Consider the following 17,873-nt stretch of genomic DNA (forward strand, 5'->3'; position numbering starts at 1 on the left):
GTTGTGATCTGGCCCCTCGTCAGTGGCTGGTCAGTTGCTGATAGTGGTTATGGTCAGCAGTCGCTCCAGCATCGCCTGGTGAGACGCCTGCCGAAACCCTGATTCCTAACGGGTGGCCTCTCCTCCTCCCCGCTCCCAGACCATCAGCCGGGCCTTCATGAACGGGAGCTCCGTGGAGCACGTGATCGAGTTTGGCCTCGACTACCCAGAAGGCATGGCTGTCGACTGGATGGGCAAGAACCTCTACTGGGCAGACACTGGGACCAATAGGATCGAAGTGGCCCGCCTGGACGGGCAGTTCCGGCAGGTCCTCGTGTGGAGGGATCTAGACAACCCGCGGTCGCTGGCCCTGGACCCCACCAAAGGGTAAGGGCCGCTTTGCCAGCCCGTGCGGCCATGCCCCCACCACCTCTCCACACCAGCCAGTGCAGTGATGCCCCGAGGCACACGGCTGGCCACTGCCCGTCAGCGCCGCAGTTGAGAGTAGTAATGACTGCTGTGAGCTTGGAGGTGGCTGGGACCAGCAGGATTCTTGGGGGGTCATCTGGTTCATTTCACAGTTGGGACACTGAGGCCCAGAGCAGAAGCAGGAAGGAAGGGAGGCCCCCGTACCAGGCACCACCCGGGCCCTCTCAGGGGAGTCTCTCGTCAGAGCGCTCAGGGGCCTTGCCAGGGAGGGTGTCTTTGTACCTGATTTCACGGATGCAGAAACTGAGGCTCAGAGAAGCTCAGTGACTGAAGGTCACTGAAGGTCATGTCAGTGGGCCAAGAAGTCCTATCCAGACCGCTGTCCGGAGCTTCTCCTCCTGGCCTCGTGCAGCCGCTTGGCTGCAGATTAAAACCTCCCTTGCGAGGCACATGCTTTGATCTGTCAAGCAGCCTGGGGGCCCTGTCCTGGGGCCAGAGGGCTGGGCAGCGTCTTCCTCTGCCTGCAGTGCTCACCCCATAAAGCGTCAGTGATGTGTTGGGAGCACCCCAAACCCTGCCTGCTGCGTGCTGTTAGGGAAGGAAGATTTCTGCAAGCAAAGGGAGAAGTCCAGATTTTAGTGAAAGAACCAGGAAACACAAGTCTGAGATGGAGGTGTCTTCCCCAGAGCTGCTGCTGAAGAGCCAGGAAAGAGGACCTTTGGTGGAGGTGGAGCCAAGTTCGAATCCCGGCCCTGCAAAGCCTGTTTGTCTCGGGGTCTTGTTTTCTTCCTTCTTTGAGGAAAGGGACTGTACGCCCTGATTGGCCCACATTCTCCTGTCCAGCCTACTTAGCGTTTGTCCCTGACACGGGGTCCCCGCCTGGATGTCCTGGCACATGGCCACCATGTTTGTGCACGTGAACAAGAGTATCAGGGCTTAGCTTGCAGGAGGGCTGCTGTGTAACCCCAGGAGCCGGGAGCCAGTTCCGTGGCTGCTCCTGGAGGGACAGTGGGTTGGGGGGGCTCCCAGGTCTCCCCTCGTCCCTGCTTCTTCAGCATGGCCCGGGAGATGGCAGCAGGCAGGCTTCCTGCCCTGACTCAAGGGTGGACACGCTGACTGCACCTGCCCTGCTCCCGTGTCTTCCAGCTACATCTACTGGACTGAGTGGGGCGGCAAGCCCAGGATCGTGCGGGCCTTCATGGATGGGACCAACTGCATGGCGCTGGTGGACAAGGTGGGCCGGGCCAACGACCTCACCATCGACTACGCTGACCAGCGTCTCTACTGGACGGACCTGGACACCAACATGATAGAGTCGTCCAATATGCTGGGTGAGAGCTGGTGGGTCCTGCCGGGAGGGGGCACCCCTGGTGGGGTGTCAGCCATCCTAAGCCCCCAAGGCACTGTGCCCTCGGGCTTGCAAGGTGTGGACAGGCCCCGAGTGCTGACCCACCCTGCCACCAGAGGTGTCCCTTTCTGCCGCTGCTGACGTTGCGTAGAGGCCCTGGTGCTGACAGCCGGGTCCAGACCAACCCCAGGCCAGGATTCTAATCTGACCCAACACCACAGAGCATAGGTTTTCAGTGATGGGGAAACTGAGGCCCTGGGAGGTCACAGGACCTGTGTAAGGTCACCGAGCACTGCTCAGCCCCCAGGACCACATGCTCCCTCTCCATCCGACCCTGAGTTCCTCCTGGGTACCAGGCATCATTCTGGGGCCACTCAACACCCTGGGATTAGATTAAAAACAAAACCCAGGACTTCTCTGGTGGTCCAGTGGTTAGGATTCCACCTGCCAATGCAAGGACACAGGTTCAGTCCCTGGTCGGGGAAGATTCCACATGCCGGGGGACATCGAAGCCCCTGGGTGACTAAGCTCCTGCACCACGACTCCTGAAGCCCATGCCCTAGAGCTTGTGCTCCCAACAAGGGAAGGGAGTACTCCCCGTACACGGCAGCTAGAGAACGCCCACAGGCAGCAACAAAGACCCAGCGTAACTGAAAGCACATAAATAAATAAAAAGCCAGAGGAAAACCCTTATTCCATATCACCTAGCTGTGAGGGCATGATTGGAACCTAGAGCACGACTGGACTTCTTGGTGGTGGCGGGGGGGTGGCTCTCTTGGGTGGTACCAGTTGGTGGAGCTACCCTGTGCAATTGAGAGAATTTGGCTGCCTTCCTTACCGCTGCTGCTGCCACCTGTGGTAGGCACAGTTGTGCCCACTTTACAGATGAGGAGACTGAGGCCTTGGTGGGCCGAACCGCTTGTCGCAGGTACTGTGTGAACAGAGCCAGGGCCAGAAGCTCTGTGTCCTGGTTTCTGCTCGCAATGGGGCTGCACTCGCCCTGCACACTGACTGTCCTGGTTCATGGGGCCTGGAGCGAAGCTTGACTGCGTCTTCGAGGCCACCACGCCAGCCCCACAGGGAGTTATAAGAGGCTGGTGGCAGGTGGGAGACTTGTTGCAGCACAGCTGTGGTTGCCTGAAACAATTAAGCTCCCTGATTACCCCAGAGTGATGACACACTCAGAGGAAAGCCAGTGAAAGCCCTGGAAACCCGCCCAAGCCTGCAGGCCGAGGGCAGTGGGTGCATCCGGCTGGGCTCTTTGCTGCCATGGCAGGTTTCCCGCTGAACAGCACAGATGTGTTCAGAGCACTTGGTTAACAACAGGGGAGTACCCCGTGGGAAGAGTGCCTCTGTGAAAGAGCTGAGTGTGGATTGTGAGCCTGGGTTTTTTTTTTTTTTTTTTTCACTTATTTCCTTTTTAAAAAAAATCATATTCAAAACATTATTTCAAATCGTGCCATAGATGATTTCCATTCCGCTTCCTCCTGCTCCCACATCGGAGGAGCACGTCCACACGTCTCTGATTTGTTTTCATGGGCTTCATTTTTTAAAAAAGTATTTATTTGGCTGTATGGGTTCTTAGTTGTGGCACGGAGGATCTTCCTTCGATCTTTAGTTGCAGCACGCAAACTCTTAGCTGTGGCATGTGGGATCTAGTTCCCTGATCAGGGATTGAACCCTGGTCCCCTGCATTGGGAACGTGGAGTCTTAGCCCCTGGACCACCAGGAAGATTCCCATTACTGGCATCATTTTTACCATAAAATAGAGCATATGTGTATACGGGCTTTTGCAGTGACTCAGCGGTAAAGAATCAGCCTGCAATGCAGGAGACGCAGTTTCGATCCCTGGGTTGGGAAGATCCCCTGGAGGAGGAAATGGCAACCCACTCCAGTATTCTTGCCTGGAAAAAATCCCATAGACAGAGGAGCCTGGCAGGCTATATAGTCCATGGGGGTCACAAAGAGGTGGACACGATGGAGTGACTCGGCGTGCACACAGAGCATATGTGAGGAATTCGCACAACACACACTTTGCCGGGGGAAGACTTAGGACCCCACACCAGGGTCGAGGTCGAGTGTCCCCAGGCCCCACACGTGCTCTCTCCCTCCCGCGGGGCTCAGCCCCACTCTGTGCCCTTTCCACCATGAGCCATCCCAATCGGCCCTGAGCCTGCCTGTTGCCGCTGTAGCCCCAGCAGCTGCCCACAGGTGTGTGTGTTCCGCATGTGGCTGCCCGGTGGTCAGACCCTGGTTCATTTGACAAGTCCTCTGCTGCTGGCGTTAGCCTGAGCAGCCGTATCCCCAGATGGGGTCAATGGGCTACAAGCAAGGTGTGGGCCTGGCCCCCTCCCTTCCGGGGACTGCTGCCTGGGCCCAGTGCCTTTTCCATCTGGAGGCTGCCTGCCTCCTTGCCTCGTGGCCCCTTCCTCCAACTTCAAAGCCAGCTGTAGCGACCAGCCCCTCTCACTGTCCTGTTCTCTCTACCCTTGTGTTTACACCGGGTGTCCTGGGATAATCCAGGATCATCTCTGCAGTTCAGAATCTTTAATTTAGTCACACCTGCAAAGCCCCTGGCCATGTAAGGCATGATGTTCACAAATCCTGGAGATTAGAATGAGGACCTCTTTGGAGAAGAGGGAGTGAGTGGGTGAAAGTCGCTCAGTCGTGTCCGACTCTTTGCGCCCACATGGACTATACAGCCCATGGAATTCTCCAGGCCAGAATACTGGAGTGGGTAGCCTTTCCCTTCTCCAGGGGATCTTCCCAAGCCAGGGATCGAACCTAGGTCCCCACACTGCAGGAGGATTCTTTGCCAGCTGAGCCACCTGGGAAGCCTAAGAATACTGGAGTGGGTAGCCTATCCCTTCTCCAGAGGATCTTTCCTACCTAGGAATCGAACTGGGGTCTCCTGCATTGCAGGCAGATTCTTTACCAACTCATCTATGAGGGAAGCCCTGGACAATAGGGATTAGAGTGTTATTCTGCTCATACCTTCTTGTTCAGTTGCTGAGTTGTGTCTGAATCTTTGTGACCCCAGGGATTGCAGCACTCCAGGCTTCCCTTCCTTCTGTCTCCCAGGGTTTGTTCACATTCATGTCCATTGAGTAGGTGTTGCTATCTATCTCAGCCTCTGCCACCCTCTTCTCCTTTGGCCTTCAGTCTTTCCCAGCGTCAGGGTCTTTTCCAATGAGTTCCACCTGGTTCCTCTGTCCTTGGAATTCTCCAGGCGAGGATACTGGAGTGGGGGGCTTCCCAGGCGGCTCCATGGTAAAGAATCTGCCTGCCAACGCAGGAGACACGGGTTCCAACCCTGGTCTGGGAAGATCCCACATGCCTCGGAAAAACTAAGCCCATGAACCACAACTGTTGAGCCTGTGCTCTGGAGCCCACGGGCCGCAACTGCTGAACTCTCGAGCCTGTGCTCGGCCGCAAGAAAAGTCACTGCAGTGAGAAACTCACTGCAACGAGAGCGTCACCCCTGCTAGAGATGCCTGGGCAGCTAGAGAAAAGCTGAGAAAACAGCTAGAGAAAAGCCCGGCAGCAGCGAAAGCCCAGCACAGCCAAAAACAGGTAAACAAATAAAAGGAATACTGGACTGGGAGGCGGCTGTCTTCTCCACGAGGCCTTCCCAACCCAGGGACTGAACCCGGGTCTCCTGCGTTGCACAAAACTTTTACCCAGCACTTATTTTGTACTGGCATTTTGACCATTCTACATGCATTCTACATGATCTCACTGAATATTTATCACAGACCTCACTGATTTTTTTAATCGTAATTTATTACATTTAAGTATCGCGGGTACCCATGAGGACACTCTTGTCGTTTTTCAGTTCCTTAGATTGCACCAGCTCTTTGTTGCAGCATGAGGGATCTTTAGTTGCGGCCTCCCTGGTAGCTCACTGGTAAAGAATCTGCCTGCAATTTGGGAGACCTGGTTCGATTCCTGGGTCGGGAAGATCCTCTGGAGAAGGGAAAGGCTACCCACTCCAGTATTCATGGGCTTCCCTGGTGGCTCAGACAGTAAAGAATCTGCCCACAGTGTGGGAGACCTGGGTTCAGTCCCTGGCTTGGGGCAGTCCCCTGGAGAAGGGAAAGGCTACCCACTCCAGTATTCTGGCCTGGAGAATTCCATGGACAGCATAGTCCATGGGGTCGCAGAGAGTCAGACACGACTGAGCAGCTTTCACTTGCACTTTGTGACGTCTAGTTCCCTGACCAGGGATTGAACCCAGGCCCCCTGCATTGGGAATGCAGAGTCTTAACCACTGGACCGCCAGAGAAGTCGTGAGGGCACTCTGAAGAATACTCATGTTGCAGATGGGGAGACTGAGGGTCAAGGAGCTTACACAGATTGCCCGAGGTCATGTGATCAGTGGAGGAGCAGGGGGACCCAGGCTGACTCCAGAGCCTGGTTCCCATCCCTGTGGTAGATGGCTAGGCAGAAGGTTTAATTAAAAAAATTTTATTGACATGCAGGGAACTGAGGTTCTGCAAGCCTCATGATGTTGCCAAAATAAAATGAAATATTTTCTGACATACAAATACAGTAAAGAACAAAAAAGTGGTCACGTTGGAGAACTTTGACATACTGATTCTTGTACGTCCATAGCGGCATCAACATAGGCTGGGCGGCTTCCAGGCAGATCAAAGCAAGGAAGTTTCCAGCCCCGCAAAGGCCCTTAGTCAGTCTTACCGGCCTCCTCAGGGCTCACTGCTGCACTGACGTCTGGCTACATGCTCTAGTTGTGCCGTTCTGGAACTTTCTATCACTGGCCCTGCGGTGTGTGCTGTTCAGCATCTGGCTTCTGCCTAATGACTGGGACTCTGTTACGCTGCGTCATTTCCACGGCCTGAAGATTGTACCATGTTTGTTAAACCCATCCTGCTGTTTGGGTTGCTTCCTGCTGTGGCTGTCACAGTCGCTGCTGCGCACAGCCTCATTGTGGCTGTCACACACAGTCGCTGCTGCGCACAGCCTCATCTGCGTCGTCTGGGGGAACGCTCTCTCGTGCAGCGGGAGGGTAGGCGCACACCCAGGCTCAGTGGGCCCTGCCAGTTTCCCAGAGTGCTCGCACGCTTTACCAGCCCGACGTAGGTGGCCAGGCTGTGGGTTGGTGCCCGTGCAGTGCCCTGGCTGACGCCGCGCCCCCGTGTCTCCGCGCAGGTCAGGAGCGGGTCGTGATTGCGGATGACCTCCCGCACCCCTTCGGTCTGACCCAGTACAGCGATTACATCTACTGGACAGACTGGAACCTGCACAGCATCGAGCGGGCCGACAAGACCAGCGGCCGGAACCGCACCCTCATCCAGGGCCACCTGGACTTCGTGATGGATATCCTGGTGTTCCACTCCTCCCGCCAGGACGGCCTCAACGACTGCGTGCACAACAACGGGCAGTGTGGCCAGCTGTGCCTTGCCGTCCCCAGTGGCCACCGCTGCAGCTGCGCCTCGCATTACACCCTGGACCCCAGCAGCCGCAACTGCAGCCGTAAGTGCCTTGCTCTCCTCCTGCCCCTCACTCCTACACGAGATCCGCCTGCCTCTGACAGGTAAGGCAGAGAGAAGCGTCTTATCTGGGGTGCACGTGGGCAGTGGGGCAGGTTGTGCACTGCACATAAGCATGATGTTACCTGGAGGCTTGGGCTGGGTAGAAGCCCTGTTGCTTCATCAAGATGTGATTAGATGGGCCAAGCCCTCCCCTGACACGTCCCATGGGAGGCTCTTTGGCTGTGAAAAACAGTCCCTGTCACTTATAGATTTGGGCACTGTTCCAAATGCTTTTTGCGGCACTTAATCCTCCAGCCTTGGAGAAGGAAATGGCAACCCACTCCAATATTCTTGCCTAAGAATCCCATGGACAGAGGAGCCTGGTGGGCTGCTGTCCATGGGGTTGCACAGAGTCGGACACGACTGATGCGGCTTTAGCAGCAGCAGCAGCAATCCTTCCGTCTCTGGGATAGGCAACATCACTGTCCCCATTTCACAGATGAGGACCCTGAGCACAGAGACACGTAGTTACCCACCCAAGGCCACACAGCAGTGAGACTTGGAACCAGGTCTGAATCCAGGCAGGCTGGCTCCAGAGTCCCCATCCCGACCCCTTACTGCCAGCCTCACGTCCACTTGTGTGATCCTCACACCGACCCTCTAAACGAGGCCGGCCTTTTCTCTTTCATTCCGGTACTCAGAAAAGTGAGGTTCAGAGAAGGTTCGGAGAGCTGGAGCATGACTTCCCCACGGCCCACAGGGAGAACAGACGTGTCCTGTTGGCAGGCTTTTCTCCTGTGACATCACCAGAGCACTGGTTGGAACTCGGCCTCTGAGCAGCTGTAGACAGTTTACAAAGCTCTTTGTCACCCGGGGTCTTGTGTGAGCCTCTAGGCGTTGGGAGGACTGGGCGTCCACGGTCCAAAAGTGTGGATGAGGGACCCACAGCCTCGAAGGGCGGAGGGGCTTGGCGGCAGTCCTCGGTGGGTACGTGATGGGCCTGGGGCCGCAGCTGGGACTCCCCACTCCTGGGCTCCCCTTGGTCCTGTTGTCCAATTTCCGGGGGGGCCATAACCTCGAAGAGTCAAATGGAGGTGCAGATCATCCACCCCCGAGAGGGGATGTGAGCTGAGTGCCGGCTCCCACGGCTGCAGACCCAGGGCCATGATTGGCTCCCAGGGCCATGATTGGCTCCCACGGCTGCAGACCCAGGGCCATGATTGGCTCCCACGGCTGCAGACCCAGGGCCATGATTGGCTCCCACGGCTGCAGACCCAGGGCCACGATTGGACTCACGTGGCGCAGCCATAGCTCTGACAGTGGCCTCTGCACGTTCTGGGTCCTGACAGCCCCGAGGAGCGCCCCCTCCTGGTCTCATGTTGACACGGTTTTCGGCCGTTCCCTGGAGCTCACAGAAGCTCCTGAAGAATCCCACAGCCACCAGAGCATCTCACACACTTGACAGCCTCAGGCTCACTGCCTTTCCCTCCTTCCGACTTAAGTCTTGATAATCTAAAAAGAAATGGAGGCCTTCCCTGGGAGTCCAATGGCTAAGACTTTGCCTTCTGGTGCAGGGGGTGTGAATTGGCTGGGGGGATAGCATCCCACGTGCCTCTCGGCCAAGAAAACCAAACGTAAAACAGAAGCAGTATTGTAACAAATTTAATAAAGACTTTTAAAATGGTCCACATCAAAAAAAAGGTCTATTTGTTTGTTTTTTAATGAGGGGGCTTCCCTGGTGGTCCAGTGGTTAAGACTCTGCTTTCCTGATGCTTAGGGCCATGATTGGGCCCTAGGTTCGACCCCTGGTCAGGGCACTAGCCCCACATGGATCAACTAAGAGTGTGCATGCTGGAACTGAAGGTCCCGCACACCTCAACGAAGGTCCAGTGTGCTGCAACGAAAACCCAGCACAGCCAAGTAAATGTTTTCAAAAAGAAATGGATATCTAGTTTTAAAATAACACATACACTTATAATAAAATACTGAAACGACAGACACGTGTAACACGGAGAGTCAAATTCCTCATAGTTCCCCCGCCCCCACCAAGAATCGGCTGTCTTCCCAGCCGTTTTCCACGTCCATCTCATAGGTACACACACGGACCGACTTTTTAGCATAGCATGCGACGCCATCCTCCCCGGCCCCTCCCTCTTCGGCTCTGACACTGACCGGCGGCCCCTCCCCTGTCTGCCCCCCTCCAGCGCCCACCACCTTCCTGCTGTTCAGCCAGAAGTGTGCCATCAGTCGGATGATTCCTGACGACCAGCACAGCCCAGACCTCATCCTGCCGCTGCACGGCCTGCGCAACGTCAAGGCCATCGACTACGACCCGCTGGACAAGTTCATCTACTGGGTGGACGGGCGCCAGAACATCAAACGAGCCAAGGACGACGGGACCCAGGCAAGTGTGCCTGTTGGGAGTGCTGGAGTATGGAGGGGCGGCCGGCGGGGTGCACTTCCACAAGGAGCTGGCCCTGGCTGCTTCCAGGCCACCACCACCCCCTTTTCTTAGCAGAGGGGGTGCCGGGGAGCACACTGGGCGGTAGGTGATGATCTGGGCCCCAGTTATGTCCTTGTGGGCTGTCAGGCTGAGTCGTGTGAAACCCTGAGATGATGACTCTATGTAGAAACTGGATTTTGCAGTTGTTTACAGCGTGCTGGTGGACGTCACACCCCATGGGGTCTTTTTTTTTTTTTCCCCTTTCCACAGTGGTTTTGTACAAGGACAGTTGGTATTGGTTATTCTAGGTTTATTTTTTATTTCGGAAGAGTTGTATACAGTCATTTCTGCTCTGAAGCAGTATGTGTGTTTCTGAAAATCACCGCACTGTGTAAAATGGTGCAGAACAGACCCCAGGGTTGATGGGGCGGGTGGGGGACTAGGAACACAGCTCTCAAAACTCCATCAACGACAAACCAAGCAAAAGAGAGGAACCTGGCGATGCAGGGGCCACGCCCTGCCCCTTAAATGGTTCAGTACATAAATGCTATGGCAGATACGGCCCTTGACCTTTCAGAGACCCGAAGTTGGCTGAGGAGACGGGAGCCGGAGGGCTGCGGCTTGTGGGTTTTGGTGAAACTGTGGAAGGAGGGTTGCCTGAGATAGGACGCAGCGTTGAAACCCCAGCATGGAGGGTGTGGCTCCTGGTGCACGGGGTCTGAGGGGGCGCTGGAGGTGTGTGTTCACTCACCCCTGCTTAGCATGGTGCCAGGTGCGTGCTCTGCACTTGCTAGTGTTTCTCCTGGGTGGAGTTGTGCAAACTCGAAAACCACGCTCTGCTGAAGTTGTCCCTGATACATCCCAGCATGGGAGCGGAGGTGCGTTTTCCAAACCTGAGTCGAGCAGAGCTGACTGCTTTCCTGGTGTTTGTGACCCAGGCCAGGAAGGACGTTGTCGCTGCAGCCTCCGGGCTCATCCGGTGTATCCAGCCGTGTGACAGGGAACTGTGGCCGGAACCCCAGTAGGACACGCCTGCCTGGCCATGCCAGTTTCAAAAGGCTCCTTTCACAAAAGAGAACCCAGCCGTCTCTTTCTTGACCAAGTAGTCACTGTACTGGCTTATGTCATCATGGGGGAGTCTTGGTACTGTCATGGCAGCAGGACTGTTTTCTGTCAGGAGGGATTTTCAGAAGATCCTCCTGCCTGTAATGTTAAGTGTTTCTGTTCCCTGCCTCAAACTGGGTACCAGGGCTGCCTGTACAGCTGGGCAGCACGAAATACGTCATCCAGCAACAATGTCAGGTTAACCGTCCTTTGACTGTATGTGTCCCTGGTGCGTGGCAGAAGCTCCAGCTATCCCCAGATGGGAGCAGAGCCTGGGGAAGATGGTGGGAATGGATTTCTTTCATCTTTCTCCAGGCTCAGGTGACAGTGAGTTTGAGTCCTTTGGAGAACATGAAGTGTTAATTGATGGACTGTGGCTTCCCTGCTGAGAAAGTTGCTGGGTGCAAATTGCCTTCAAGTCCCAGGGAGAGGCGTTCTTTTGCATTCTTTTATGGTGTCTGCAAAGGTGGGGGAGGACTTTGAAGAATAAGGCCCGTTTAAGAGCACTTAATCTAGATCACATTCATTTCCCTCCCTACTGAACTCCATTTTCCTGTGGCTTTGATTATCTGGAGCACCACCCCCACCCCAAGGACGGTGTTGTTCACTGTTAGTTGCGTGCCCAGTTGTGTCTGACTCTTTGCGGCCCCTTGGACTGTAGCCCACCAGGCTCCTGTGTCCATTGAATCCTCTAGGCAAGAATACTGCAGTGGGTGGCCATTCCCTTCTCCAAGAGATCTTCCTGACCCAAGGATCGAACCTGCGTCTCTTGTGTCTCCTACACTGACAGGCGGATTCTTTTACCACAAGTACTGCCTGGGAAGCTCATTATTATCTACTCGGCTTTTGTTTTTCTATTTAATATTTTATTCTTTCGTTGTGGTAAACATACATTACATAAAATGAACCATTTTCACCATTTTTAAGTGTACAGCTCTGTGGCATTAAGTACATTCGTACTGTTGAACAGCCGTCACCACTGTCTGTCTCTGATGACAGTCTGTCCCTGTTAACACTAACTCTCCACCCGCCTCCTCCTCCCCGTCCCTGGCACTCACCATCCTGGTTTCTGTCTCTGTGACTCTGATAGCTCTTAAGTCCTGCATATAGTTAGAACCGCACGATCGATGTCTGTCCTTTTGTGACTGGCTGATTTCACTGAGCACAGTGACCTCGAGGTTCATCATGGCAGGTATTGGAATTTTTTTCCTCTTTAAGCCTGAATAACATCGCACTGCGTGTACAGAACACGCTTTGCTCATCCGTCCACCCACCAGTGGACACGGGCTGCATCCTCTTTGGGCCCCTTGATTAAGGACCACCCTGTACTGTGAGGGGGCGGGCTGTTGATGGCGACGTTGAGTTGGCTTCTGTTAAGACCTTTGGCGCTGGCACTGTGCTGTTCCTTATGTTAAAACCAGAGTTCAGGCTTTATGAAAGCGGCCGGCCGTGTAAGGTTGGTCTCTTCGTTCCTGTCGCCCGGGGAGGGATGTGGGCGCCGTGTTATTACAGCATGCGCTTTTCTCCCCTGGTTCTGATGAATGTGTGCCTGGCTCCCACATACCCACCCTTCACGGGGAGCCTGACTCTGGCCAGGGCTGGCTGGAATCTTGCTTTACTCCCAGGCCATCAGCTACACTGGTCTGTGGTCTTTGGCACAGAGCTCCGTGGCTCCTGAGAGAGGAAGGTGCTGGTTGGAGGTGATGCTTGACTCCTAGGGCCCACAGCTCCCAGGATGTGGACGTTGTTGCCTGCACAGATGCGAGTGGCACACTTCTAGCTGCCCAGCAGGGCCGGACCAGAGGCTGCCGGGTGTGGAGGGCCGGGAGGGTGGGGAGTTCCTCTCCAGCTGGGTCCTAGAGGCTGGGCCTAGGGAAGGGGGCTTCCTTTTGCCTGCAAGCTGCCTCTTCCCTCCCTGGTGACTTGTTTTATTAACGCCTGAAAAGAGGCACATAAAGAGGGTCTGTGATGAACTGTGGTCAGAGCATCATTAGAAAATGATGCCCTTCTCAGGAGAAGGGGCTTTTCATCCAGACCGTTGGTGGCAGCAGCCCAGGAGCTTGGGAAGCCCCTTTGCACCAGGTCAAGTCACCCGAGCACCCAGGGGGACCACATCCACCAGGGAGTCAGGCTTTGGCCTGGGAGGGAGATGAGGGGTGCTCCTCCTCCAGCATCAGTTCATGAAATGAGGTCCCCCCTTGAAGGGATTCTCTGTCGGTGACTCTGAGAGCCAGGCTCATCCCTGAGATGCAGCGGATAGCATGAAGTCGGGCAGAGTTCCCGGGAGAGGCTCGGGGTGGAGACCCAGAGGGATAACAGCCTCTGAGAGGGGCCTCCACTGCCCCTGGGCTCCCAGGATACACCTCGGGGTGGCCCTGTACCCTCACCTGCCTTTGAGCCCCACCCCCAGCTCTGGCCCTCAGGGAAGAGACGGAGAGGGGGACCTCCAAGCTGGACACCCATTATCCTGGCACCCTAAATTTTTGTTGTTGTTCAGTCGCTCAGTCGTGTCCGACTCTTTGTGACCCCATGGACTGCAGCACACCAGGTTTCCCTGTCCTTCACCAACTTCCAGAATTTGCTCAAACTCATGTCCACTGAGTCGGTGATGCCATCCAACCATCTCATCCTTTGCCGCCCCCTTCTCCTTTTGCCTTCGATCTTTCCCAGCATCAGGGTCTTTTTCAGTGAGTCAACATGTCACATCACGTGGCCAGAGTATTGGAGCTTCAGCCTCAGCATCAATCCCTGAGTACTTTAAAAGCCAGCAAGACTTGAGAGTCTTAATCCAAAAGCCTGGGTCTAAGGAAACAAGAAGGGAGGAGATGCCTTGAGCCGGGGGCCTGCGATCCTGGCTGACCTCTTGGCCGCCTGGAGGTCCCCCTCTCTGTGAGCAGGCCTGGGCTGGCCAGCCGGGGTAGGGTGGCTACCATCTGGGTCCTGTGCCGTCAGCAGTGGCCAGGCCTGGCCCAGAGCTCATGGCGAGAACTCCTCTGGAGGCTGTCGGAGGAGCCCCTTCACTCTTAGCTGGATGTGTGGACAATAGCTGGTTGGAAAGGAAAGGTTCCAAACAGGGTTGAGATTTTGACGCTTGCTGTGGACTGGGGCGGAAGCCTCCGCCTTCCCCGCCGCATTTCCAGCGGATGCTCGTTTCTTTACCGTCTTACAGCCCTTCGTTCTGACCTCTCCGGGCCAAAGCCAGAACCCGGACAGGCAGCCGCACGACCTCAGCATCGACGTCTACAGCCGGACGCTGTTCTGGACGTGCGAGGCCACCAACACCATCAATGTCCACCGGCTCAACGGGGACGCCATGGGCGTGGTGCTGCGGGGGGACCGCGACAAGCCGAGGGCCATCGTCGTCAACGCCGAGCGCGGGTGCGGGGAAGCTGCGGGCTGGGGTGCTGTCCCTGCCGGGGTGTGCCGGGCGCCCTTCCTGTGCATGCTGGCCTCTCGGGCCGGGAGGGATCTTCCACCCCCAACACACCCATCCATCAGGAGCTCCCCAGGGTCCCTGCCACCACAGCCAGGGGTCGGCGGGTGAGGAAACACCAGCTCATTCCCAGTCGTGGGGAGGAGGCGGAGACGCCCAGAGACGGCCTGGACTGAAATCCTGTGCAGGGGTGGGGCTTTGTTGAGAGACAGGCAGGATGTGAGCTCTGGTTCATAGGTCTCGGACCATCCCATCGAATCTGAACCCTGTACAGCCACAGGTGGTGCAAGTTACTCACTTGCATAGGTCCCACCATGGGGAGGTCACTACCTGACTGGGAGCTTCTTCCTTCTTTGAAGCTCCCTGACGCTCTGACTGTCAGCCCTCAGGTTCTCTGGTAGGCTGAGACATGTGGAAAGATGTGGAGGGTCCTGGAGGAAAGGACCAGGGCAGGGGGGGCACCCAAAGCCCCAAGACATGAGGTTAGGAGCATTTGGAGGTGGGAGGCAGGAGCGTGGTGGTCACCCCAGATACCCACAGGGCTGGCCATTCAGAGCCAGAGTCAGACCTGTCCAGGCACTGTGTCCTGGAGCCTCTACCCAGGGGCTGGTGTGCAGACCCGAGTTCAAATCCCGATTCCATCACTTACTGCTTGTGTGACGTGACCTCCCAGGGACTCAGTTTCCTGGTGAAGAGAGTGAGGCGTACCAGCCATGCAGGACCCAGGGGCTCAGTCAGTGCTGGTGGTTCTTCAGGAACCAGAGGAGGGGCCGCCACAAGTGACCACAAACCGGGGGCTTCAAACACGGAGGCCTGTTCTCCTGTGGTTCCAGGGGCCAGAGTCAAGGGCAGCAAGGCCGTGCTCCCGCCAGAGTCTGTAGGGGAGGCTATTTCCTGCCTCTCAGCTTCGGGGGCCCTGGGTGCTCCTAGGCTTGTGACCGCGTCCCTCCGCTCTGTCCATGTCATCACATGGACTCCTCTCTGTGTCCCATGGCCTCTTCTCTCTCTCTTAAGGCCACTCTCACTGGTTGAGGGCCCTTGCACAGCATGCGGGATCTTAGTTCCCTGACCAGGGATTGGACCTGTGCCCCCCGCTGCAGTGGGAGCTCAGAGCCTTAACCACCCGGGACCACCAGGGAAGTCCCAGGAGTAGCCTCATCTTGACCCTTGATTATATCTGCAAACACCTTGTTTCCTAGTAAGGTCACATTTCGAGGTTCCAGGCAGCCATGAGATCTTAGGGGATATTCTCCAGCCCCTCCAGGGTGTGACCTCTCACCTCCAGGAGTGGGGTCATGCGGCTGCTCGCCTGCTGGATGTCTGCAGGGTCGGGGCCGGTCTCTCTGGGGCTTGGCTGAGGACGGGCAGGACACAGCAGGTCCTCACTGCTGCCCTCCGCAGGTACCTGTACTTCACCAACATGCAGGACCGTGCCGCCAAGATCGAGCGCGCCGCCCTGGACGGCACGGAGCGCGAGGTCCTCTTCACCACGGGCCTCATCCGCCCCGTGGCCCTCGTGGTGGACAACACGCTGGGCAAGCTCTTCTGGGTGGACGCTGACCTGAAGCGCATCGAGAGCTGTGACCTGTCAGGTACGAGCCCTGGGGCCTCCCTGGGGATTGGTCTCTCGGCAGCCACCCTGTCTGACCCGCTGGGAACGCCTGCCTTCCCGATCATCGGTCATACGCCACAGTCTGTCGGAGGCCTGCTGCGAGGAGGCACATACAGTCTCCCAGCCACATTCCAGGATGTGGGACCTGAATGATTCCTGATTGGTAGAGTCCAGGGAGGCTCAAAGAGGGTGAGCCAGCTGCCCGGGGCCCCCAGCGTGAGGTGGAGCAGGAATCCAGCATCCACGCTTACAGCTGCTTGGCCATGGCTGCCTTTGTCTGGGGGCCCCTGGGCTGGAGAGGAGCAAGAATGAGAGCTTGGAGGGGCTTTTCTGCCAGAAGTTGGGGTGGGCTGGGGGAAGGGGTGGCACTGTGTTTTCAGGGGATCAGCAACTTGGGTCCACGGCTGCGGTCACAAGTCCAACCCAGGTGGAAGCAGGGCTGACTGAGAGGAGGTCTCAGGTCTGCCTGCTTCCAGGGAGTGTGCCCAGTCTGAGCCCGGCATCCTCCAGGCTCCTGGCAGCCTTCCATTCTCCCAGAGCCAGCATGGGCTGAGCTCTCAGGGTCAGCCGCCACTCAGGGGCCGCTTATCCCTCTCGCAGGGGCCAACCGCCTGACCCTGGAGGACGCCAACATCGTGCAGCCCGTGGGCCTGACCGTGCTGGGCAAGCACCTCTACTGGACTGACCGCCAGCAGCAGATGATCGAGCGTGTGGACAAGACCACGGGGGACGCACGGACGCGAATCCAGGGCCGTGTCGCGCACCTGACCGGCATTCATGCTGTGGAGGACATCAGTCTGGAGGAGTTCTGTACGTGGGGGGCGGGCAGTGGGGGTGTGCGGGGTCCCGAGGGGAGGGAACGCCTCTGCACGGAGCACAGCAACCCCTGGACTGGCCCCCTTGGAGAAAGGGAGGAGGGCAGACCAAGGCGAGAGTAGGGCTCCAGCTTCTGGCTTTGGCTGGGCCCAGTCTCAGTCATCAGAGGCCACCCTCAGGCCCCCACCCCATCCCCTTCTCCATCAGCAACAGATTGGACCGCTCTGACTTCCGTTTCTAGCTCTCAAACCCACTCTGCTTTCCAAGTGCCTGCGATGAGATTTGGCCCAGCTTTAGATGAATCACCCTTTAGATTGACTGAATCAACTGATTAGTAACCTTAATTATATCTGTATGTCCCTCCGCCAAGAAAGGTGATAAAACCATGGGCATGACAGCTCATCACATCCTCCCCAGCTGGGGAGCAGGGTGGGGAATTTGGGGGGCACTTTAGGATTCTGCCTACCACAGCCTGGCTGAGTCGGGCGGCCTGAGGGAGGGATGTCCGTAATTAGGACCTCTGGTTCCTCCACCCGGTCCTTGGCTATATGTGGATGTGGAGGGGTGTGTGTGTCTAAGTGTCTACCTGTCTCTGTCTTCTTGCTTTTCTCTCTTTATTCATTATGACATGCAGCCCAGCGGGCTGCCAGCTGAGTGAGCAGGGCCTTCTCTGTCCTTGTCTCGTGACACCCATGGTCTGGCTGCCTTCCAGGCCCTGGGGCTGCCCAGCCTCACCCCAGCCCATCCCTGTCGGCCTGTTGCCTTGGCCACACTGCATTTTATATATTATAATGTAATATTATATATTACATTATATATGTTATTTCACAATAATTTATAATTTCAAATGAGATTATATTTTACAGCTGAAAAAAGTAGAACTCAGTAAGGGTATTACTTCTCCTGTCTGGCAGCCGGTAAACACAAGGGGGCTTGAATTTGCAACCAGAGCCCATGCTTTAGCCACTTGAATTTTTTTCCGTTAGGCTTCCTGCTCAGAATCAGGGGCGTGACCTCCGAACCGGCCACTTCTTTGTTGACTGCTCCGTGGCAGTTTCTATGGTAATCAGCTGGGTCCCAGATAAGTGAAGTCACCAGGAAACTAGCTTCTAGATGACCGAGGCGCCCCATACCTATGGGTTAGCATGCTTGTGTTCATCTGGCCTCTTAGTCCATGCTCAGCCAAGTCACGGATTCCTGGGTGTCACTGACAGATG

The 17,873-nt window shown here is 56.3% G+C and overlaps 1 protein-coding gene across 1 annotated transcript in view; it reads left to right on the forward strand.

Moving 5' to 3' along the window:
* The window catches only part of LRP5 (LDL receptor related protein 5), an 87,519-nt gene that overhangs the window by 51,338 nt on the left and 18,308 nt on the right, over positions 1-17,873 (forward strand). The window contains exons 9-15 of the mRNA XM_040255212.1: positions 140-366; positions 1,555-1,739; positions 6,926-7,249; positions 9,453-9,652; positions 13,965-14,173; positions 15,630-15,820; positions 16,441-16,650. Coding sequence (XP_040111146.1) covers positions 140-366; positions 1,555-1,739; positions 6,926-7,249; positions 9,453-9,652; positions 13,965-14,173; positions 15,630-15,820; positions 16,441-16,650 — 1,546 coding nt within the window. The remainder of the gene's footprint in view (positions 1-139; positions 367-1,554; positions 1,740-6,925; positions 7,250-9,452; positions 9,653-13,964; positions 14,174-15,629; positions 15,821-16,440; positions 16,651-17,873) is intronic.

Source organism: Oryx dammah, unplaced genomic scaffold (genome assembly GCF_014754425.2).
Source record: "Oryx dammah isolate SB20612 unplaced genomic scaffold, SCBI_Odam_1.1 HiC_scaffold_15, whole genome shotgun sequence".
In the NCBI taxonomy this organism is placed as follows: Eukaryota; Metazoa; Chordata; class Mammalia; order Artiodactyla; family Bovidae; genus Oryx; species Oryx dammah.